This window comes from Eschrichtius robustus, chromosome 3 (genome assembly GCF_028021215.1).
Source record: "Eschrichtius robustus isolate mEscRob2 chromosome 3, mEscRob2.pri, whole genome shotgun sequence".
NCBI lineage: Eukaryota > Metazoa > Chordata > Mammalia > Artiodactyla > Eschrichtiidae > Eschrichtius > Eschrichtius robustus.
The window spans coordinates 28195497-28220990 of NC_090826.1; the positions used below are offsets into that span (position 1 = coordinate 28195497).

General features: G+C 45.2%; 1 protein-coding gene across 1 annotated transcript in view; it reads right to left on the reverse strand.

Annotated features, from left to right (window-relative positions):
- Positions 1-25494, reverse strand: part of DLGAP3 (DLG associated protein 3) — a 39141-nt gene that overhangs the window by 11470 nt on the left and 2177 nt on the right. Inside the window, exons 2-6 of the mRNA XM_068537867.1 lie at positions 22136-22341; positions 21737-21809; positions 9318-9531; positions 8729-9042; positions 8260-8345 (exon numbers count right to left, since the gene is read on the reverse strand). Of these exons, the coding sequence (XP_068393968.1) occupies positions 8260-8345; positions 8729-9042; positions 9318-9531; positions 21737-21809; positions 22136-22341 (893 nt within the window). The remainder of the gene's footprint in view (positions 1-8259; positions 8346-8728; positions 9043-9317; positions 9532-21736; positions 21810-22135; positions 22342-25494) is intronic.

Here is a 25494-nt window from a genome sequence, read left to right on the forward strand (position 1 = left end):
CTAAGCCAAGTCACCACTGATGATGAGCAACAGAAAGGACCCACAGACAACTCCCAGGTATAAAGGGCTATAAATCTGCACTCCTCACCTAAGAGGTTAGCAGGGAACACCTGAAAGGCAGAAAAGGAGAAACTTTTCCTCCCCAGCAATTTTTTAAACCAAAGTATAGAAAGAGAGAGAGAAATACTGGGAACAGTGAGACAGAAGCAAGGACAAGAGAGTCCAAGAAAATGGGGTGGCAGTGGGTGGGGGGCTAGGCCTGGATGTGTGCCTAGAAGGGCTACTGGTATTCGTGGCTCACTTTTATGCACCAGCTGGGGCATGGTGTGCAGTAAGTCAGACTTAAAGTGCCAGGGACATAAGGGAGAGAAAGGACGGTGCAGATGTATAACTAAGGATGCCTTCAGCAGACAAGCAAGGGAGCCTGGCCAGAAAGATGCGCCAGGTTTCTTCTCTCCCCACCTGTCACCCCCTCTGGATTCCCAGTGTGATCAACTGTCCCAAGCAATTCAGTTCTTTAGACATTTATCCATAAACTTTCTCCCCTCCCCTGCCCACCCCTCCAAACCTTCCCAAGCACCTACACAAGAGCAAGGAAAACCTCATTCTCTGCCTGTCCCCACCCTTCCTTGACTTCACTCCAAATGCTTCCAAAATTGGTCCCACTTCTCTCTGTAACTGCTGCTGACGACTGATCAATGTAGTGGACTGGACTAACTTAGGAAGTTCCCCCACCACCCCACCCCCATACATATAGAAATGCTGGATCAAATAAAGCCCAAAAGATGGTTTTGCTACAATGCCAAGCTTGAAAGCAGGAAAGAGACATCTTCAGGTATCAGAAACAAAAAGGAAATTCAAAACCTTAGTGGTGAAAGGGAACCTAAGCCAAGTGAGCCACAGGAATATGGGCCAGACATATGCTAGAGGCTAGATGGTAATGCCCAGGGAGGATTAAAGGAAATACCCCAAGCCTGTGCATCCTGGGGACCTGGAAGGAGACGCCATGCATAAAGCCAGCAGCCAAAAATAAAGGTTGTTTCATTTACAAACGTGGACTAGAAAACTCATGTCATGATTCAGGTATGTGGCCTGGAAGTAGGATGCTGAGAAATCAGAATATTAAGGCTGCTCTGGTTGTGGGTATGGGGTTTGAATGAGTAGTACCAGTGAAATACAGAAACCTCAAGCTGAGATATTAACTCTAAAACTGGTCCCAAGCTCAAGCAATACTTGAGCATAAAGGAAATTGAACCCAGGAGGAAGCAGTGGGCAGTAACAAGCAATAGTGAACACATAAATTGTTAAAACATGTTTGTAAATCCAAACTATTAAACCATAAAAGATATAACAACAACAGATTTTTTTAAAGGGTTTTAAAGGCAGGGTTTTTTAAAGAGGTATAATCAAAATACTAGATAAATATAACATGGAATGGGAGAAGATATTTGCAAAAGAAGCAACTGACAAAGGATTAATCTCCAAAATTTACAAGCAGCCCATGCAGCTCAATAGCAAAAACACAAACAACCCAATCCAAAAATGGGCAGAAGACGTAAAGAGACATTTCTCCAAAGAAGATATACAGATTGCCAACAAATACATGAAAGGATGCTCAACATCACTAATCATTAGAGAAATGCAAATCAAAACTACAATGAGGTATCACCTCACACCGGTCAGAATGGCCATCATCAAAAAATCTACAAACAATAAATGCTGGAGAGGGTGTGGAGAAAAGGGAACCCTCTTACACTGTTGGTGGGAATGTAAATTGATACAGCCACTATGGAGAACAGTATGGAGGTTCCTTAAAAAACTAAAAATAGAACTACCATACAACCCAGCAATCCCACTACTGGGCATATACCCTGAGAAAACCATAATTCAAAAAGAGTGATGTACCACAAGGTTCACTGCAGCTCTATTTACAATAGCCAGGACATGGAAGCAACCTGTGTCCATCGACAGATGAATGGATAAAGAAGATGTGGCACATATATACAATGGAATATTACTCAGCCATAAAAAGAAACAAAATTGAGTTATTTGTAGTGAGATGGATGGACCTAGAGTCTGTCATACAGAGTGAAGTAAGTCAGAAAGAGAAAAACAAATACCGTACGCTAACACACATATATGGAATCTAAAAAAAAACCCAATGGTTCTGAAGAACCTAGGGGCAAGATAGGAAAAAAGACTCAGACGTAGAGAATGGACTTGAGGACAGGGGGAGTGGGAAGGGTAAGCTGGGATGAAGTGAGAGAGTGGCATGGACATATATACACTACCAAATGTAAAATAGATAGCTAGTGGGAAGCAGCCGCATAGCACAGGGAGATCAGCTCGGTGCTTTGTGACCACCTAGAGGGGTGGGATAGGGAGGGTGGGAGGGAGACGCAAGAGGGAGGGGATATGGGGATGTATGTATACATATAGCTGATTCACTTTGTTATACAGCAGAAACTAACACAACATTGTAAAGCAATTATACTCCAATAAAGATGTTAAAAAAAAAAAAAAAAGGGCTGACTCAGGGCTGGAAGGCATGGGAACCACTGGCTCTGCCCTGAAGGAGGAGGAAGCTGCCTGTTGCCAGACAAACCTGATGGCTTTCACACTTTGATGGCCCTTGAGATTGCTTTGTAGAATCACTCTTTTTTTTACCAATAAAGGAAGAATTTAAAAAAAATATATATATATAAAACATGGAAGGGCTTCCCTGGTGGCGCAGTGGTTGAGAATCTGCCTGCCAGTGCAGGGGACACGGGTTCGAGCCCTGGTCTGGGAAGATCCCACATGCCGCAGCGCAGCTGGGCCCGTGAGCCAGAACTGCTGAGCCTGCGCGTCTGGAGCCTGTGCTCCGCAACAAGAAAGGCCGCGATAGTGAGAGGCCCGCGCACCGCGATAAGGAGTGGCCCCCACTCGCCGCAACTAGAGAAAGCCCTCACACAGAAACGAAGACCCAACACAGCCAAAAATAAGTAAATAATTAAAAAAAAAAAAAAACATGGAAAATGGAAGGAGGGAGTTAAGAAGGAAATTAAAGTGTTCCAAGGTTCTTGTTTTGTGCCTATTTCAGGATAGAAATACTAATTTTAGACTTTATCAGAGACATATGAAATTAAGTATATTTGTTTAAAATTTGAGGGAAATCACTACTAAAACGTAAACTTCCAAACCAGTGGAGGGATGGAGGGAACAAGAGAAATAAAGTCACCTGGATTGGTTCAATAGAGGGCAGAAAAGTAGGGGAGGAGGAAAGCAAAGAAAAAGCATGTCCAGTTGAAAATTTTTAAAGAGATGATAGAAATAAGGCCAAATAAATCAGTAATCAAAAAATATATGAATGGATTAAATAGGTCTACTTAACTCTAGCTCCATACTGCTTACAAGCAACATATCTAAAACATAAGGCTGTGGAAGGCTGAGAGACAAAGGATGGAAGAAGATATAATGGAAAATTAATCAAAAGAAAGCAGACGTAGCAATAAAATCAGGCAAAATCAACTTCAAGGCAAAAACCAATAGTAAGGATGAAAAGCATCCTATTTAATGATAAAAGGGCCAACCCACCAAGAAGATACAATAATCATAAGCCTGAATATTAAATAGCATTCTCTCAAATCAAGAAAAAATGAATAAAATTCCCAGGGAAAATGACACATTCACAATCATGGTGAGACATTTTTAAAACACCTCACTCAGAACTGTTAGATCAGACATCCAAAAAAAATCAAAGATAAACATTTGAAAAATGCAATTTATAAGTGTGACCATATATATGCTATATGTGTATATGATGAAGGAAGCCTTGACAAATTCTAAGGAATAAATATCATACAGAATGCATTCTATGACCACAATGTAGCAAATCTAGAAATCAAAAGTGAAAAGGAGCCCCTCAAACAAAAAAATACATTTGGAAACTAAAAAAACTAAAAAAATAAAAAATTCTTCTAAATAATTTACAAGTTAAAAAGGAAGTTATGATGAACTTCCTAAAGGAAGTTAGTTACAAACTATTTAGAACTGAACGATGAAAACACTGCATCCCAAAACTTATGAGATGCAGATACAGCAGTATAGTTAGAAGGGAATTTACAGCCTTAAAAACACATTAGAAAATAAGAAATAGTGTTCAAGAGGCTGAAAAAAATCAAACATGGCAGAAGAAAGAAAATAACAGAGAAGTAGTAGAAGAAAGGAAATATTAAAGATAAAAGAGAAACAATAGAGATGTTCACCCAAACCAAAAGCTAGTTTTTTAAGACTAATAAAATATAATTTTAAAAATATATTAAAATGATAAAATATACAAACCTTGAGCAAAATGAATCAAAAAAGAAAGGTAGGGTATAAGCATGTGGTATTAGGAATAAAAAGGGGGGCATAACCTATAAATATAATAAAAATGTGTAAAATTATAATACCATGAGAAAGAATATTTGTACCAAAAATTTTGAAAACTGTCTATTTTTGTTAAATGGTCCATTTTTTAGAAAAATATAAATCATCAAAATTGACTGAAGAAGAAAAATAAAACCATAATAGATCAATAACCATGAAAGAAACTGAAGCTGTAGTTCAAAAAGTTTCTCTTATCCCAAAAAGGCCCAGATAGTTTTATAGGCAACCTGTACCAAACCTTTAAGGAATAGATAATTCCTACTTTACACAAATGGTTTCAAAGAACAGAAACAGAGAGAATGCTACCAAACTCATTTTAGGAGTTTAGCATAACCTTAATGCCTGAACTGAATAACAACAATACAAACAAAATTGTAGGCAGATATCACTTATGAACATAAATATAAAAATCTTAAATAAAATAATAGCTATTCAAAAATCCAGCAACCTCTATGAAAATAATACAGCAAGACTGTGACAAAAACTGTTAGAGTTCCATTTCCCATTCTTCTCTTTGTGTTTAGCATAAGAACCCTGATTTTCAGCTCTGCTCATTGCTTCCCAATAAGAGACTATTCCACAGCACCTCCCTTGCAGCTAGATGCCACCATGGGATGAGTTTTTAGCCAGTAGGATGTGGGAAAGTGTTGTGTGTAACTTTCAGGAAATCTTTTTTTTTTCTTTTTTTTTTTGGCCTCACCATGCAGCTTGCGGGATCTTAGTTCCCCGACCAGGGATTGAACCCGGGGCCACGGCAGTGAAAGTGCCGAGTCCTAGACCACTGGACTGCCAGGGAATTCCCGCAGGAAGTCTTTTTAAAAGGAAGGACTGCATCCTTCTCCTCTCTTTCTCCTTGGTACTGCTCAGAATGCAGACAGGATGGCTGGGCTTGAGCACCAGCTCCTTGGTTATGAGTGATATACAAAGGGTAGAAGATCAGCAAGACAGGAGGAGCCTGGGGTCCTGACACTGAACTTCTACATCCAGCCTTTTTCTTTTTTTTTTGGTGAGAGAGAAATATACTGAAGATGCTATTGAGACCCTGTTACAGCCAAACTTAATCCAAACTGATAATGGGATCAAGTGGGGTTTATCCCAGGAATGAAAGAATGGGTCAACATGGAAAATCTATTAATATAATTCACCACATTACAGACGAAAGTATTAAATCTATGATCATCTAGGTAGATTCTGGAAAAGCACTCAATAAAATTCCACTCTCATTTTTTATTAAAAAATAAAAATTAAAAGCTCTTAGCCAACTAGGACTAGAAGGGAATTTCCTTAACCTGATCAATAGTATCCATCAAATCTGTAGCAAACATCATCACACTTATAAGTGGGCCTTAGAAGATATTCACTAATGTCAGGAAGGACATAAGAGTGCTACACTCGACAGTAAACTAGAAGTCCTCTTCAATGCACTATTACAAGGGAAAGAAATTTTTAAAAATACAGATTTAAAAGAAATATCCTCATTTGCAGAAAATATAACTGACTATATAGAAAACCCATCGTGATTTTTCAGACAAACTTTGGGTCCTAATAAGAGAGAGCAGCAAGGTTGCTGAATACAAAATCAACATATAAAACTTAATAGTGTTCCCAGACACTGGTACTGCCCAACAGGAAAAAAAAAAAAAAATCCCCAGCATAAGATTGTCCATAATGCCTTTCTTCTGGATCATGAAAAAATCCTGCTTCCTAGCCTCCCCATACCCACCATTACTTCCCTGAAATTCCTTCTCCACTCAGCAGCTAGTGATCTTTTGTAAACATAAATTAGATCATACCACACTCCTTCTTTAACCTTTTAAGGGCTACTCATTAGTTAGAATTAAATTCCAGTTCTTTATCATGCCCATACTGTACATGACCTGGCCCCCACCTATTCTCCAGTCTACTCCCTCACCACTGTCCTGTCCTGTTCCACACCAGCCACGTGAATCTTCTTTCAGTTCCCAATGCATGTCAAACTCTTTCCTGCCCCAGTGTCTTCACATATGCTACTCCCTCTTCCTGGAATGCTTCCTCCCCCGACCATCATCTGAGTGTTCCTAGTCAACCCTCAAGTCTCAGCTTAAATGTCACCTGCTTAACCTAAATAAAGTCCCTTCTCTCTTAGCGCCTGCTTTTTTCTTTCATATTCCCACCATAATTGTAATAATATCACATTACCTATTATACCACAGTGTGTAATCATATTTTTACTCATGGGTTGTTTATTCATTGCCTTGATTCCCTTCCAGGCCATAACTTCTACGAGGGTAAGAGTCATGTCTTCCACATTTCCCTGAGCATTTAACAGGCGCTGTCATATAACAGATGCTTAATAAGTATTTTCTGAATGAATCAATCCACAAATGAATGACAGAGGTTGCTGATATAGTCTGAGTCTCAGTATAATGCCTGCTGCACTCTTCCCAGAATTCAGGCTTGTTAGGAGGAATGGGGGGACCCCCAGGGGTCTATATGGATGAGGGACCAAGAAGCCTCAGGAGGGAGCAAATGGGGGCACATGGGCTTGGTTTCTGGTCCACAGGGCAGCATTAGAGTTGGGGGCAGTGTTCTGAACACAGAGCTGCACCCAGCCATGACTCCTACCCCACCTCTCAAGAACTCAAGTCATAGACTTGCAGAATTGGCTTTACCGTAAAGTGCTACTTTTCTGTGATCTTTGTGGAATATTAAGAATTTGGAGGATGGTAGCTTTCAGTAATAATGGGGGCAACAAGGGCGCCTTTTTGCCGCCCTCGATGGAGGCATTTACAGCTTCAGGAGCATATGGGGCTGCAGGGAGCTAGTGTGAGAGTAGAGAAAAGTGATGAATCCCCACAGGAACCCCAAGAAGTCTTGATCAGGCGCACACACACACACACACACACACACACACACACACACACACAAGATGCTCCCAGGGGTTCCCAGAAATAGTTGGGGGAATTTAGGGAAGGTCTAAAACCCAACAATGGCAACCGGGAACAGAGCTGTGAGGGACTGCTACTGGCACTCTAGTTTTATTCCTTCAAGGGGTGTGGCCTGGGCAACACAGATTACCACGAAACTCTTACCGCCAGCCCCAGGCAGGTTCCCAGACACCACACTTAGGGCCACTGGCCAGGGAGCACTGCAGCCCAGAGGGCAGATGGGCCACTATGACACTGCCACATGGCCATTAGAGAAAGCATCTTCCCATAGGAAGCCAACAACAGAGGGATTCCTCCCAGTATTCCCTCCAGAGCTCTCAGTGCTAATTTCTCAGTTCGAAATTAAGGAAAATGTTTCTGAGGCCACCTAATGCCAGAATAGTGGCTGTTGATTTCTCTGGTACACCACAGACTCAGGCATATAATAGGTACCCCCAACTGGTTAAATGCTTGCGTGAGCCGAGTGGGGAGGAGTATTATATCTGCCAGGGGCCCCTGAGAGGCAGTCTTCATGTTTATTTGTTACTTTTTGAGTTCACATACGTGTACACCACGGGAAGTAACGAGGGATTGGAAAAATCCTGTTATCCCCTATAAAGGACAATTGCTAGAGGCCTGCTTTGCACCTACCTGCTACTTCTCCCTACTACCCCGTTCCCGGGACCACTGTATTCTCCTGTCCACCTCACAGCACCTGGGACAGGTACGGGTACAAGGAGAATTCACTTTAGACTGCCCTGGTGACATCTCCGTGGAGAGCCTCTGTGGCTGCTCTGACACCTCCCCATTCAAAGGGCTTGTCCTCAGGACCAGGAAGAGAGGGTGTGCAGGGAGCCCAGGCCAGTGAGGTCGTTATGCATCCCTCTCTCCTCTTCTCCACCCCACCCCCAGCAAAGTATGAGATATCCCCACTCGGACCCACCTCTTGTCTTCTTCCACCTGCACACCGATGGAGTGGAACTCTCTTCGACTCCTGTTCTCCGTGTCCGAGTCTGAGATAGTCTCCACCTGGTGGCAGGATTGGGAAGTCAGTGGCCAGGGCTAGACCGAGGGACGCAAGCCCTACCCAGGGAGAAGGGCAAGCGATGCCTGAGCCCCAAGCCAGCTGGCAGATCCTGAAAAGACAATCTGCCTGAACAAGACGAGAGACCCAGGAGGTTAGATGCATCAAGGTGCCAACCTCTGGGCACCGCTCTCCGCTCGCCAGGGGTGGTGGTGCCAGGATGAGGGACAAGGATGTGGGCTGGGGCTGTTTGGATCAGCCCCGTCCATGACCATGCTAAGAGCAAGCGAGGAAAAGGTCTGTGTATCCGGAAGGCCCCACTGACCCCCTCAATCCATCCTCAACCGGACAGGGCCTGAACTTTCCTCGGCGCCTCCTCCTTCCATACCTGCACCCCGATGGACGGCCGCCACTTCCGCTGCCGCGCCAGGCTCCGCAGCTCCTCCCTGCCTGGAATGGTCTTGATGATGAGTGTAGGGGGCTTGGGGCTGGCCCGGGGTGGCACCGGCGCCAACTCCAGGGTGCGCGCGCCCATTGCCGGGCCATCCAGCCCGTCTGCGGAGCTGCAGCGCCGGGCGGGGCCCTCTGCCGCGGTGAAGCTCTCATGGGCGGAGTCGGTGCTGCTCTGGGCGGTGATGGAGATGCGGGGCGGGGCCTGGCTTCCCGGTGGGATGGGGGGCGGGGCCTTTCTGAAGTTGAAGGCTGTGGCCAGGGAACGCAAAGACACATAGGGTGAGAAACACGTCCTGGCAGGTGTCTGCCACTCCCCACACCCACGCGGTACCACAGGACCCAGCAGCCACGCGTACTCCACGTGCTGCTACGTACAGAACCACGGATCCTCCTCCCCATCATCCGACCCAGAGAGGCAAGCGATCTGCCCAAGGTCACACAGCAGAGCCGTGACCAGGGCCAGAACCGGACCCAGATCGCTCTGCAACCTAGGGCCGGGCCAGGGACAGGGGGAGCGTACTCACAGGAGCCGGGCCTCCCTGAGACAGAGGCAGGGGTAGCAAGGAGGGGCAGGCAGTCATCGTCTTGAGAGCAGCCGGCCTGGATGGCCCGGAGGTAGCTGTGGCTCCGCATGCGGAAACAGCCGGGCAGGTCCAGGGCGTCCACGGCCTGGGACTCCAGCTCCCCAAACACGGACCCGCACACGGCCTCCAACTGCTGGTTCAGCTCCTCGCTGAGCTGGGTACAGGGGCCAGAAGGACAGTTACCGTGGTGCTGAGATGGGATGGGGGCGTCTCTGAGGCACTTCGCCTTAGGAATATATCTAGTTCTGCAGAAGCTGTGTCTCTGTGTGACTCTTAACGCCTTTGGACTAAAAGAAACCCTCACCCCCTGCAAAGAAAGATGGAGGCACCTCTGCCCTGTGCTGCTCGCCAGGCCTCCTTCGGGACCAGCCTTGGGGTCTAATCGTTCCTCTGAATACTCCTCCCTCGACCCCACCTATGCTTCTCCCAGACATCTAGCTCGGGTGCCTCCAGACCACCCCATCTTCCTCTCCACCTGTCCCAGCCCTTCACGTTTCTCTCACCTGACCCTGGGGGGAGAGGACCAGAGAGCTGACAGTCACCCTCCTGCCAAGTATGGGGTGGGGTACTGTAGGGAAGGACAACTTTTATTTTATTATTTATGACCAACTGCATTACAAAAATGATGGAAAGCAACCTATAGAGGTAAAATCATGTGGCAGGAAGGAAATTAATGGGTACATAACAGAGCAAAAATTATCATCCTTCAAGTGTTCCAAGCCCTCCCCCACCTTCTGCCCACTAACTAGAGTTCTGGTTCAGCCTGCCGGTTCCTTCCCTGCCCTCATCCTCTGAGGAAAGTTCAGCCACTGCTGATTGAGGTTCCTGGTTTCGGTTTTGATATTTTGTGATGCAGAATCCATGGTGTTAAAAAAAAATTGAAGCAACTAAGAAAAAGCAAAACAAAAATTTTGTTCATGGAACCATGTCACATAACACTGCACTAAGACTAAATATACCAGCGGCGGCAGCTTCATTTGCTTTATATGAGAAAACTGACACAAAGAAAATATAAAGGTAGGGAAGAGGGTGGTTCAGTGGTAAGCTCAACACCCAGAGCACAGGATGCTTGCACATTTGACCCTGAGCTTCAGAGCACCCATAGCTTCAAGGAGTATAGCTTCTGGGTTGCCCACATGGCCTATGTTGTGAGACCCAGCTGGACTCAAGTGCTGGCTCTGCTACTTCCTAGCAGTGTGGCCTGGGAACGTTATTCAAAGTTTTGGGCCTTGGTTTAATCACCTGTCAAATGGGAATGATGATGGTACCATCTTCATAGGGCTATTTAGGAGACTCAAAGAAAAACATGGGAGGCACTTGGTGCAGGTAAGCCCTCAATCAGTGCCACAGGATGGTCTCAGGGACTACCTGGTAGACACAGGCCACCACTCATGACAATCACACTATTCTTGTCACTGAGAAATTCCCCCATGGGTGACTATGTAGAGGCCACTGGATGACGTCACGGACAAGGTCCTCAGTAGCATCCGCATGGTGAATGCGACAGCAAGTATCCCATGGCTGCATCTTGTGACCTCCCAGGAAAGATTCATGGCATCATATTTATGTACAGTCAACAGAGAAAGGAGCTTGACCCATGTGTAAATTGCAGCTCAGTGTTTCCAAACTCGGCCCCCAAAACGTATATGACATTATATCACTAGAGTCTACCTCAAGTTGAGCAGGAATTTCCATCCTATTCTACAGATAGGCAAACTAAGGCTCAGAGAGGGCAGATGAATTATCCAAAGATGCCCAGCATGTAAGTGAGAAAACTAAAGTGCCCAGTTTCCTGTCTCTCCTGCCAGGCTGACTGAGCATCAGAATGTCCTGGAGAGCTTGTTAAACCTATATTAACTCAGGCCGCACCCTAAGGATCAGAACTCAGGGTTCTCTAACTATAAGCCTCTCTTCACCTTGGCTGCTTTGAAGGTCAGAGCCAAATTTGCTGCAGATTCAGTGATTCCAACATGGGTCCAGTAATTAAAAAGAAAGACTGTCTGCAGCTTTTTCTAAAGGAACTTCATTACAAGTGTACAGAAATCACAGGCCGTGGACAAATCAATCCAAGATCCTGTAGAAGTGAAGTTCTCCCATGTTTGTCTGGCACAAGCCACACTCCTGTGGCACCTGTGACTTTCATGACTCCTTGTGAGTCTACCTCTCATTTTCCTATCTCCTGACCTCTGGGGTACCAAGCACCGGTGGTACCTGAAGCTCAGGATCTGATCTAACTCTTGCTATTTCTAGGCCAGGCTCAAGATACTCCCCAACTAGAACCAATCCAGCCCAGAGGGTCCCTCTGAAGCACAAGAAAGCTTATCTAACCCTAGCAGAGAGCATTTCGGTCTCAAGTCTGGACACCAAGGATGGAAGGAATCTCACTCTGTGGCTTATATGTGTATCTCCAGCTCTCTTCTCTGTGTAAAGCACTAGGCATAACATCTGGCATATAGCAGGTGCTCAGTAAACATTAACTACTATTATTAGTAGCAAGCAGTTCTTAAATCACAGTGACAATACCTCTCAAAGGCCCGTCTTTCCCAAGGGTTCTCAAGCTCTTGAAATCTCCACCATATGCTAGTCCCATGACCAATTCTATCCAAGGCAGACAGAAGGAGGGTGAGAAACCCTCTGGGGCTACACATATTCCATCTCTACTAGCCAAGAGGAGCTTCTGGCATTCCAATAAGGGACCAGGACCTAAGGGAAACGCAGACTTTTATAGACTCTCCGAGGAATACTGCATCTGAGCTGATCTTTACTGTATTACAAGTACGAAATTGTGATATTGTGCTGTGAATTCTCCTATTTTCCCTACACTGCCTTCCACCCTGCTCCCCCCAACTCTCACTTTCCGGAGAGTCAAAGCCAAAGAATCCTCTTGGGAAATGAGAACCTTAGCCTTTCTGCAAACCAGACTCAGAATCAGTAAATATTTCCAAGAATGTGGGATATTTAAAAGAAAATACTTTGTTTGGGTCTAACTGAAAATTGTCTGTACTAGAGTTAGTGGGTCCAACTGGGGACAAGGCAACATCCTGTATACTTTACATATGTCATTTGGTTTAGATAACCTTGGAAAACCCTCCCATTTTAAAACATTCTGAAACACTTAATAAAATATAACAAACGTTTTATATGCATAACTGAGCTCACAAGAAAGCGAGATAAGTCCCCAGGGGACAAAAGCAAAGAGGAGACTGGAAAATCAGAATATTAACTGTGTGAGCCAATGCTGCAAACAGCCCAGTGGAGGGTGGGAGGCGGGGGCAGGGGTTGCTGGTCTCAGTAACCAAAGGGCTTAGATTTTAACACCCACTTGGGCCCACACGAAGCATGGAATTGGAAATGGGAACCTGCATAAAAGTAGGAAACGGGAAAGCTTTGATGAAAAGACAAACTAGAGAAATCAATTATCAACACAGACTGATGACAAGGGAGCTAGTCTGTAGTCTAGGCACTGGGGAGAGGGGAAAGACGATAAATCTCCTAAGAATTTATACCCACAAGCTAATCTTCACACAGACCCAGCCTTCAGTGTCTGCATGGGCCAGACGCCCCCAAAATTAAAAATTAACATAAAAAGGTCCCAGACCGAGAATAGTTGAACAGAAGCAATTTAAAAATATTTTCTGAATGGTTCTGAAGAACCTAGGGGCAGGACAGGAATAAAGACGCAGACGTAGAGAATGAACTTCAAGACACGGGGAGGGGGAAGGGTAAGCTGGGACGAAGTGAGAGAATGTCATGGACTTAGATATACTACCAAATGTAAAATAGATAGCTAGTGGGAAGCAGCCGCATAGCACAGGGAGATCAGCTCAGTGCTTTGTGACCACCTAAAGGGGTGGGATTGGGAGGGTGGGAGGGAGACGCAAGAGGGAGGAGATATGGGGATATATGTATACGTATAGCTGATTCACTGTTATAAAGCAGAAATTAACACATCATTGTAAAGCAGTTATACTCCAATAAAGATGTTAAAATAAATACATTAGTTAATTAATTAATTTAAAATATTTTCTGGGGGACCCACTCCTAACCCAGGCTGATGAGGGTTCTCAAAGATAAAGCTCCACTGAAGATGAGCTCATACTAAACTGTGTGGTAGACAACCTCTGACACAGCTCCTAATCATCTTCACCTCCTGGCATTCACATCCTGGCATAGTGTCCTCCTCTTGAGTGCAGATTAGACCTATTGGTCCACTTCTAATGAATAGAATATGGCAGATACAATGGCATGTCACTTCTGAGATTACAAAAACACTGTGGCCTCCATCTTGGACACTTTCTCTCACCATCTCTCTCTAGGAGTCTTTGCTCTGGGGGAAGCAAGTTGTTATGTTGTGAATTGTGTTATGTTGTAAGCCATATGGTGAGTCCCACACATCAAGGATCTGAAGCCTGCTGACAGCCATGTGAGTGTGGAAGGGGATCTTCCTCTAGGCAAGCCTCGAGATGACTGCAGACTTGGCCAACACCTTGATGAAGCCTGTGAGACATCTGATCCATGTGGCACCCAGCTAAGCCGTGCTTGGATTCCTGACCCACAGAAATTGTGAGATAATAAATATTTTTTGTTTTAAGACACTATGTTTTGGGGTAATTTATTATGCAGCGATAGATCACAGCAAACAGTGACATAAACAAGAACTAAACTTCTACTGAGTGAAGCCGTTGAGAATTCAAGGTTTATCGGTTACAGCAGCTAGTGTTACCTTAGCTAAAACAGATTAGCGTTTAAACAATGCTTAAATTTTCTAAAACTTAAAAGATAAATAAAACTGAAAACATAAGGATAGAATAAAAGCTTTGAGGGACTTCCCTAGCGGTCCAGCGGTTAAGACTCCACGCTTCCACTGCAGGGGGCACAGATTTGATCCCTGGTCGGGGAACTAAGATCCCACGTGCCGCGTGGTGCGGCCAAAAAAAAAAAGCTTTGAAAAAACCAGAAAGATTTGAAAAGGGACTAAATCAGATTTCTAGGGGGCAAAGGGGGAAATTTAAAACACAACTAATGAGTAAATGAAACACAATTGAAGAGAAAAATAGTGAACCAGTGAATAGTGAATAATATATGAGGAACTTACCTAGAAGGCAACATAGAGAGGTAAAGAGATGGAAAATATGAAGGAGCGAATAAAAAGGCCCCAAATACAACAAATAAGAGTTCTAGAGGGGGGACTCGATAAAATGTAGAAGAGGCAATATTCAAAGGGATAATAATAGTCACTGAGAATTTTCCAGCCTTCTGACTTCAGACACAACAGAGTGAGGATACCAAATCCTATCCCCCAAGACAACTATAAAGCTGCACAAAACTGTCAAAAACAACCATTTTATCACTCTGAAAATCAATCAAAGGTATACAGCAAAGAAACACATTCATGAAAATTACTGAACTCTGGGTAAGAACAGCATGAGTCTGTGGTGTCCTTGCCTGGGGCTGCTCCCATTACCCAAGCTCCCAGCTCTATCTGTTGCAATAGTTCAAAAAGGGTGGGCCAGGCTATGAAAAACCAGCTGCTTCACTGCAACTAACAAAGGGAGCTCACTTAATTTTGAGCATTGTCTGTTACAGTGTCAAGAATAGGAATAACCAGCAGCACTGCCAGGCTGAGGTTTCAGCACTGTTTGGGGGCAAGCAATGGGACTGTCAGACTAGACAGGGATTTGATGGGGAGTTCCAGGGGGTAAGATAGCCATAGAGAGTTTGATAAGCTCTTCACATAGTCTGGGTTAACTAGAGCCTGGGTGCATGTACAACACAGATCAGAAAGGCCTTGAGCCCACCCACATATCCTTTGCCAATGGAGCCTGTGCATACGTGCAGAAGAAATGCAAGAGAGCCTGGTGAAAAGTAAAAGCCAGAGATGGCTTGAAAACAGCACAATGTTTGTACTCCCCAGATCACACATAGAACCATAAAAGGAGAGAGAAGAAGTCTTACGGGCTTGAAGTTTTTGAGCACAACCTCTGATCAATCTCTGGCTGGACATTAAGCTACGCAGAGACAGGGTCAACCCCTAGGAAACCAGGCTTTAAAATAAAAACAAGAAAGAAAAAAAATTAGTGGAGAAATCAGAGGCTGCATCTGGAATCGCAGATAGATTTCACAGATTTAGCCCAGGGATTAACAAACAAACAAACAAAGCAATAACAATCTTCAAGAGGTAAAATAAGAATCCAGAGTTGCTACAATACATTATCTAAAATGTTCAGTATTTAACCAAAAAATTTGTGACACATGTAAATAAACAAGAAAATGTGAATGTCCCCAAACATTTGATTTATCAGACAAAGACTACAAAGCAGCTATTACAAGAATGTTCAAAGAACTAAAGGAAAGCATGTTTAAATATTTAAAGGAAAGTATGACAACAGTGACAGCATTAATAGAAAATCACAACAAAGAGAATTTTTTTTTAAAAGGAACAAGAAAAGGACTTCCCTGGTGGCTCAGTGGTCAAGAATCCACCTGACAGTGCAGGGGACATGGGTTCAAGCCCTGGTCCGGGAAGATCCCACATGCCTCAGAGCAACTAAGCCCATGTGCCACAACTACTAAGCCTGCACTCTAGAGCCCACGAACCACAACTACTGAGCCCGCGTGCCACAACTACTGAAGCCCATGAGCCTAGAGCCCCTGCTCCACAACAAAGAAAAGCCACCACAATGAGAAGCCTGCACACCTCAGTGAAGAGTAGCCCCCACTCACCGCAACTAGAGAAAGCCCTCACGCAGCAACGGAGACCCAACCAGCCAAAAATGGCAGCCAAAAATTAATTAATTAATTATTTTTTTTTAATGTCTGGGAGAACAATTTCTCTTGGCCCTTGCTCTTACTTTTTTTTATAATTCTTTATTTTATTTATTTATTTTTGGCTGTGTTGGGTCTTCGTTTCTGTGCGAGGGCTTTCTCCAGTTGCGGCAAGCGGGGGCCACTCTTCATCGCGGTGCGCGGGCCTCTCACTATCGCGGCCTTTCTTGTTGCGGAGCACAGGCTCCAGACGCGCCGGCTCAGTAGTTGTGGCTCACGGGCCTAGCTGCTACGTGGCATGTGGGATCCTCCCAGACCAGGGCTCAAACCCGTGTCCCCCGCATTGGCAGGCAGACTCTCAACCACTGCGCCACCAGGGAAGCCCCTAATTAATTATTTTTTAAAAAGAACAAGAAAAGAATCAAATGGAAATTCTAGAGCTGAAAAGTACAATAACTGAAATTAAAAATTCACCAGAAGGGCTCAGCATAAAAAGTGATCAGTAAACTTGAAGACAGATGAGTATAGATTATCCAGTATAAAGAACTGAATGGGGAAAATGACTGAATAGAAATGAACAGTGCCTCAGAGACCTATGGAACAACATCAGGTATACCAGTATGCATGTAATGGGAGTCCCAGAAGAAGACAGAGAGAAAGAGGAAGAAAAAATATTTGAAAATATAATGGCCCCAAACATTCCAAATTTGATGAAAAACATTAACCTACAGATCAAAGAAACTCAATGAATCCAAAGTAGGTTAAACACAAAGAGATCCACACCCAGACACCTTACAGTCAAAATGTTGAAAGACAAAGAGAAAATCTTAACAGCAACAAGAGGAAAACAATTCATCGCATACAAGAAAAAAAACCCCAATATGATTAAAAACTGGCTTTTCATCAGAAACAATGAACACCAAAGGCAGTGGAATGGTATAGTGAAAGCGCTAAAAGAAAAAAACTGTCAACCAGGAATTCTATATCCAGCAAAACTATCCTTCAAAAAATGAAGTAAAAATAAAGACATTTCCAAATAAATACAGACTGAAGAAATTATTGCCAGCAGAACTATCTTACAAGAAATACTAATGGAAGTTCTTCAGGTTAAAAGGAAGTGACAACCAGTAGTAACTCAAATCCACAGGAAGAAATGAGGAGCACCAGAAATGGTAAATATGTGAGTAAATATAAATAGCTCTATAAATATATTTTTCACATTTTTTTCTCTCAACTTCTTTAAAAGACATAAGCAAAGCAATTATTATAACACTATTATTGGTTTATAATAATTTTTAGGTTTATAACACAGGTATAGGTAATACATATGACAATAATAGCACAGAAAAGGGAGAGAGAAAGGAGATATATTAGAGCAGTGCTTCTGTATTTTACCAGAATCAATTAGATTTTAATAAGTTAAGATACACATTGTAATTTCTAGTGCAACCACTAATAACTTGAATAAGATAGTAAAAAGGAATTAACGAAAAGAAATTAAAATGGTACACAAAGTATTTAATACAAAAGAAGGTAGTAAAGGAAGAACAAAGGAACAAAAATGACATGAGACAATCCAACCATATCAATAATCACATTAAATGTGAGTAGACAAAACACTGCCATTCAAAAGGCAGAGATTTTCAGACTGGATAAAAAAGCAAGTAGATAGACAGTAAAAAGAAGGAAAAAGATGTACCAGCAAACAGTAACCATGAGAGAATTTTCCAGATTTGATGAAAGACATGAATCCTCAGATTCAGGGAACACACCACACACACACACACACACACACACACACACACACACACACACACACCATAGTGAAACTGTAGGACACCAAAATCAAGGGCAAAATCTTGACAACAATCAGAGAGAAATGAAAATAACCAACAAAGACTATTAGATTGATAGTAGACTTCTCCACAGCAACAACAGAACAGATGACAGAGGAATATCATCAAAACACTGAGAGAAAATAAATGTTGACCTAAAATTCTGTAATAAGCTAAATTATGTAAAATAGTGAGAGTAAATGACATTTTTGGTTAAAGGCAGAATTTGCCACTAACAGACACTCACTGAAAAAAGTTACTAAAGAATTTACTTTAAAAGGAAGAAATGAAATGTAAGAAGGTATAGTGAGGGGGGAAAGGTAAAAATGTGAAGTTGGGGCTTCCCTGGTGGCGCAGTGGTTGAGAATCTGCCTGCCAACGCAGTGGGACACGGGTTCGAGTCCTGGTCTGGGAAGATCCCACATGCCGTGGAGCGACTTGGCCCGTGAGCCACAATTACTGAGCCTGCGCATATGGAGCCTGTGCTCTGCAACAAGAGAGGCCGCGATGGTGAGAGGCCCGCGCACCGTGATGAAGAGTGGTCCCCACTTGCCGCAAGTAGAGAAAGCCCTCGCACAGAAACGAAGACCCAACACAGCCATAAATAAATAAATAAATAAATAAATAAATAAAAATTTTAAAAAAAAAGTGAAGTATTAGTAATACTTAGTATTAGTAATACTACTAATCAAGTATTAGTAGTATAAAAATTAATAACAATAATAAAGACTAACTGAGAGAGGTTAAAAAAAAGGTGGGACTAAAATACTGGGCAACTGGTACATGTAAGAAGGGAAGAGGTGATCAAAAGTAAAGTGTCCTAAGGTCTTTACATTGTTCAGAAGAAGGGTAGAAGTAATTGTCAATCTGAGACTTTGTTAAGTCAAATATGCACATGAAATTATAAGAATAACCACAAAAATAATGAAATTAGTATACATAACTGCCAAATCAGTGTGGGATTTGGTGAAGAGAAAAATGAAGACAATCCAATTCATCCAAAAGAAGGCAGCAAAGGAGTAGAAAAGCATCACCCAAAAGGCAGGATAAATAGATGGCACAAAATAAGATGACAGAAATGAATCCAAGCATATCAGAAATCACAATAAATAAAAATGTACTAAACTCTCAAACTGTCAGAATGGATATAAAATAAAATATAGCTATAAACTACTTACAAAAGACATACCTAAAACATAGAGACAAAAAGCTTTAAAGTAAAATATAGGAAAAGATGTTCTAGGAAAATACTAGAAGGGCAAAAAGTGATAAAGATAATAGAGTGACGTCACTAGTTCATTAAACCTGTTTCCTCTTCTGTAAATCAGGGGTTATAAACCATGCCCCCCTGGAAAAATATGTAAAGTATACATGATGTTAGATAGTGTAAAGTGATGAAAAGAAGAAGTGGGGGCGGGGAGGAAGAGGAAAAGGAGAAGAACAGAGAAGGGAAACAGGAAATGTTGAGGGGGGTTAAAATTAAAATTTAGAACGTTTGGGTAAAGACCTGAAAGAAGCGAGGGAGCAATCCATGGGAGTATCTGGGAAGGAGAGATCCAGGCAGAGGTAGCAGCAAAGGACCTAAGGCTGAAGCACACGTGTGGTGTAGGAGGTGCAGCAAGGAGACCAGTGTGGCTGGAGTGGGTGTGGGATGGGAACAGTGTTAGGATAGGAACTCAGAGGTAGCAAGGGCCAGATCATGCAGGGCCTTATACATCATAGTACAGTGTTTGACTATTCCCCTGAGCAAGGTCTTGATTGAATGCAATTTTATTCTTAAATGATCACTCTGGCCGTATTATGAGAGAATGAAGTGGCGCAAGGACAAGTGCAAGAGATCAACTAGAAAGCAGTGCAACAGTCTAGACAAAAGAACATGGTGACTTGCACTGACATGCTGGCAGTGGAGATGGCGAGGAGTGACTGGATCCTGGAAATACTTTGAAGGTGGGACCAACAGGATTTGCTGAAGGGTTGGACATGGGATGTGTGAGAGAGAAAGGAGTCCAGACTGACTTCAGTGTTTTAGATCAGAGCTCCTGGAAGAATAAGATTGCCATTATCTGAAATGGAGAAGACATTGGATGGAGTAGGAAATTTGAGGAGGGAGAAAAGGGTACCAGCAGTTTGGTTTTGAACATCTTAAGTTTGAGATGTCTACTCAACATCCAAGTGAGATTTCAACACACAGATATATATGCATTTATGGGAGAATGTGGGCTGGTGATAGACATTTGGGAGTCATCAGGCTCTCAATAATATTCAAAGCTATGAGCCTGGATGAGCTCACCCAAAGAGTGAGTGTAGGAAGAAGTCCAGGAACTAAGCCCTGGAAAACTCCAGTGTTCCAATCCTGAAGAGTCTGTGGGCACCAGTGACACCGACTAAGAATAGGCAACCAGAGAGAGAAGCTAGAAGAACCTAAAAGGTGTGGTGTCCTCAAAGCCAACTGAGAAAAGTGTTTCAGGAAGGAGAGAGTCATCAGCTGCGTTAGATGTTGCTGATGGATCAAGTAAAACAAGGGCTGAGCATTAACTAGTGGGTTTAGCAACATAGACTGGTCTTCTGTGAAAAGATGGCTGTGCCAATCAGATTCCCTGATTCAGGAAATGTAACAAAGAAATGCTGAGAGACTGCAGCAGCAAAACCATGGAAGCCAACCAGGATGGTCTTTGCATTGCTTTTTTTCCCCAGCAAACAGTAAAAATAGCTAACCTTTATTGAGTGTTGGCTGTGTGCCAAGAACACTATTATGATGCCTATTTTTAAATAGGGAGAGTGGGGCTCAAAAAAGTCAAGTAACTTGCCCCAGGTCACTCAGCCGGTAAGTGGCTGAGCTGGAATTCAAACCCACCTCATGCATTTAATTACTAAACTGCACTGCCTCCTTTAGTTAAGGGTAAAGTCTACACTTAGGTATAGAACTCACACTTGTAAAATACCAGCGTGGGGCCAGGTACCTTGTGTTTGCATATATTTTCTCACTGAACTCACAAAACCCCTGTGAGATAAGCATCATTACAATTGTCATTTCAAAGATGAGCCAACAGGGGCTTCCCTGGTGGCGCAGTGGTTAAGAATCCGCCTGCCAATGCAGGGGACACGGGGTCGAGCCCTGGTCCGGGATGATCTCACATGCCGCGGAGCAACTAAGCCCACGCGCCACAACTACCGAGCCTGCGTGCCGCAACTACCGAAGCCCGCGCACCTAGAGCCTGTGCTCCGCAACAAGAGAAGCCACCGAGATGAGAAGCCCACGCACTGCAACGAAGACCCAGCACAGCCAAAAATAAATAAATAAAATTAAATTAAAAAAAAAAAAAGGATGAGCCAACAGAGGCGTTGAGAGGGAGATATCTTGCCAGTGTTCCACAGGGTGGAGTGGAGGGGAAAGAACTCAAGCCCTGATCATCTCTGAGACTGCAGTTCTGTCTATCCCTGGTCTGTACACTCAATCTTGCCTTTTACATGGGGTGGGTTGGGAGCAATCAGGCCACGAAAGGGCTGGGGAACCTCAGAGAACTGACGCTGCCCTTACAAGTTCATCACTTTTGAGGATGCTTGGTGGTTTTTAAGGATGTGACTCTGAGATCCTCAGTCTGAGTCAGCTCCAGGAGTCCCAAGGCAGGCTTCCCAGCTCCCCAGAACCAGACCTGTGCTCTCTCCATGGGCAGATTCCTGATTTTAAGGCCTAGGCTGAGCATGGGACTGAATCCCCCTTCCCACCCTTTCCTTCCAGCATGCTGGGCCTCTCCCTACCTGTCCGGTGGTGAGGGAACGGCTATAGCCAGGGATGGAGCTCCGGGGGTGGATCCGGGGCGGGACACAGCAGCTGGGAAAGGTCAAAATTCCAGATTCAGAATGGGGGTCTGCTAGGAGGTGGGGGAGGGGAATGAGAGTACTGAGGCCCCTGAGCAGGTTCTAACCCTCAGAAATCCCAGAGATCCCCAGGAGACTCCTGGGTAAAGGGATTCTTCCAAAGAGACATTCAGATAGGGGCTATCACAGGCACCCCCTCTTTATATGGGGCAGAGCAAGACTGCCCAGTTGACCCCTAAGCAGGGAACCTGACTGGTACCCACTCTATGCACATCTCCTACAGGCACCCAGGATCAGCACCCTACACCCCACCCCCACCCCAGCTCCCCCTGTCCTTACTTGATCCGGGCCTGGTCCACGCTGGAGGAGCGGCGGGTGGTGAAGCGCCGGGCGACCGCTTTGGGAGATGTCTTGGGGCTGCCATCTGAGTCTCCACTCTCCTCATCCCCCATGGCTTTGATGTAGCTGCCGCTCCGCATCCTGCGGCAGGGGATCTCCCCGTCCTTGCCCCCAGTGGGGTAACCCCCCCAGTCATCTTGCGGCACCTGCAGGGACAAGGGGCCTCTATCTTTCAGACAAGTCCCTACTAAATCTGGAAGCCGGGACCCACATTCTCCACTGCCAGTGGGAGACACTCAGCCCTGGCTCAAGCAGGCCACGTTCAGGAATGTGCAGAGGCAGAGCAGGTGAGGTCTCCGCTACAGGAGATGCCTCATCGTCCTCCATGTGACTTTTGCTACTTAATTGAGGACCACCTAGAGAGTCTAGGAGCTGACATGCCAGGTGCCAAGAGATTGAAGCTCAGAGGTCAAAGTGACCTACGTCAATCTCACCCCTAGCAGTAAAGCGTCACCTGACCTCAGTGACCTTTCACCCCTCCTTCTCCTTCATCCTCTTAACTGCTTATATCCCAAATCCTCTAACTTTCCGCCTCCCTTCTGTGAAGAGACACAGAGGGAGTGACATCAATTTGTGTTTCAGAAAGAGCACTTCAACAGTCCAAACAGAGGATGGATTGTGGAGAGCCAGGAGCAGGGCAGGGGCTCAAGTGGCGAGACGGAGACCAATTAAGAGGCTGATGCTGTTATCCAGGCAAGAGATGATGAGGCTTAAATTAAGACAATGACAATGAGGGGGAAGAGGAGATGGAAATGAGAGGTGTTAAGGAGCATCAGTGAGCCTGATTAGACGTGGGGGGTGAGGGGGTGGGGAGGAGTCGATGATGACTGAGATGCTGCCGGCTGAGGACCTGGGGGGATGGTGCTGTCGATCACTGAGCCACAGAATCCCAGAGAAACAGGTTTAGGGGAAAGGTGATAGGTTCAGCGTTGAGCATCTTGAGTTGGCAGAGAGCTGTGGAGCAGGTGGTTGGGCGTTTGGTTCTGGAGTTCAGTGGTGACACCTGGGCTGGAGGCAGACATGGGGGAGTCATGGGTGGCAGCTGAATCCACAGGAGTGAATGAAACAGCCCAGGGGAAAGAAGAAAGAGAGGTGGGAAGGGATCCACTGACATTTAAAAGGGGACTGCGAAGAAAGGGAGAGGAGCCTATGAAGTCACCTGAGAAAGAGTGGGCAGAAGGGTGGGAGGGAAGTCAGGAGAATGCCGTGTCATGGAAACAGGAGACATTTCCAGAATAGAAGGAGTTGATAATGTCAAATGCCACAGTGCATGCAGAGGTTAGTGATTCGGGCTAGGGAGTTAGAACCGTGTTCAAATTCTGGCCCCATCACTTGCTAGCTGGGTAAACTTGAGCAGAACTGATTCATCTCTAAGCCTCAGTTTCCTCGTCTGTGAACTGGTGATGATAATTATGCCCACTTCACAGCATTGGTGGGAAAGATAAGTGAGCCAATATAGAGTGCCCAGCACAGAGTAAGTGCCCAATGTTGACCATTGTTATTATAAGCATTGAAAGGTACCTTTCAAGGAGAGCTCTCAAGAGACCATTGGTGACCACTCCCAGGACATTTTAGAGGACAGGGGTGTGGAAGTCAGACTGTAGTAAAGGGGAGAGTGAAAGGAAGTAAAGGAGTGGAGTCTGCACTCTAAGAACTTGGAAATGAAGGGAAGACAGGAGGGAGACGGAAAGGGGTATGGGGTTGAAGAAAGATTTTCTTTTTTAGGATGAGAGAGATTTGGGCATGTTTGTAGGATGAGGGAAAGAGTCAGTAAAGAGACAGTCTTTAAATGTGGGGAGGAAGGGGGGACAGCTCATGGACAGAGGGGATCCCAGAGAGATGGGCTCAAGCCCTGTGGAGGCGTCATCCTGGGATGGGCGGTCCTGGCTTCTCCTCTGAGCCAAGAAGGAAGGGTATGAGGGTGGCGGGGGATCTTGACGAGTCCACTGACAGGAAGGTGAGGGAGTCTGGGATGGTCTGCCTACACTGTGAAGAATGAGGTGTAATGAAGGCATGTGGGAGGGGCCCAGGGCAGGTAGCGAAGATTTAAAACACCTGTTGAAAAGAACAGGTTAAATGGGGTGGGGGTTAGGGTTCAGGGAGAGCATAGGGTTCAGGAGAGGAATAGAGATTCTGGGGTGGGACTAAATGAGGGGTCAGAGATCAGTGTGAGAACAGGGATGGGATGGGGCCCCATGAAGGAGCCCTCAGGGGGTGAGGCGGATGGGGCTCGGTGGGGGGCTGGGCTCAATCAGCAGATGGGAACGCAGGGAAGAGACGAGGCTCTGTAAAGGAACAAGGGCTCCGAGTGAAAAGAGGGATTCTGGAAGAAGTCTGAGAGAGTGAGCTGGCATCCTGTAGGGGAACAAGGTCTCAACAAAAGGACTGGGGATCCAACAAAGACACCTGGTCTGACGTGGCCAGCTTCCCCTGCTTTTGTGCCGGGGGGGCAGCAGTCTGTCTAGAGAGTCCCTGCAGCCCCTTGTTCTCCCCCAGACAGGCTCAGACTTTCCAGTCCTAAGATTCCCTGGAACCCCGGCCCCTGACAGATCCTTCCCCTTCCCCTTCCCCGTACTCTGCAGAGAGGAACCACAGAGGCAGAGGGAGGCAGATGGGACAGCCAGGCACGCTCTGCACACTGCAGGGCTCCCACTCCATAGCCACTGCGGAGCTGCTGGCTTCTCTGCAGGACACTGTGAGTTGCATGTTAAAAAGGAAGCCCCCAGGGAGGTGAGGGCAGCCCTGGAGAAGCAGCAGGGAGCAGCCGAGTGGTGGCAAGGTTGCAGGGATGGGAGAAGAAGGGTTGGTGATCTCTCCTCGGCCCTTTCTGCTGGACCCTTCAATCCCCGGCTTAGAGAACCTCTCTCCCAGGGAGGGGGCAATCCAAGGCCAACCCAGAAGTCCTGAATCCTAGAAGTCTCCAACCTCCCCTTCTGTCTCCCACCCCTTCCTGCTTCCACTGTGGCCCTATCTGTTCCCTTGAGCTTTTGTGAGTTCCCCACCCAGGAGAGCCCTAACATGCGAACAACTTACCAAAAAGGCCAGTGACACCCAAAGACACATGCAAGCTCAACTCTCCACACCTTTGAACGTGCTGTAGTCTCTTCCTGGAACACCCTTAAATCCCGGAACTTCTGCACTCAACTAACTCCAAATTCTCCACGGAGATTCTGCTCAGGGGACATTCTTCCTAGAAGTTGTTCTGGCCACCATCACCCAGGTGGGTGAGGTGCCTCCTCTGGGCTCCCAAGGCTCCCAGGGCTCTCTCCTCTCACAGCCTCATCACAGTGTATTCTACC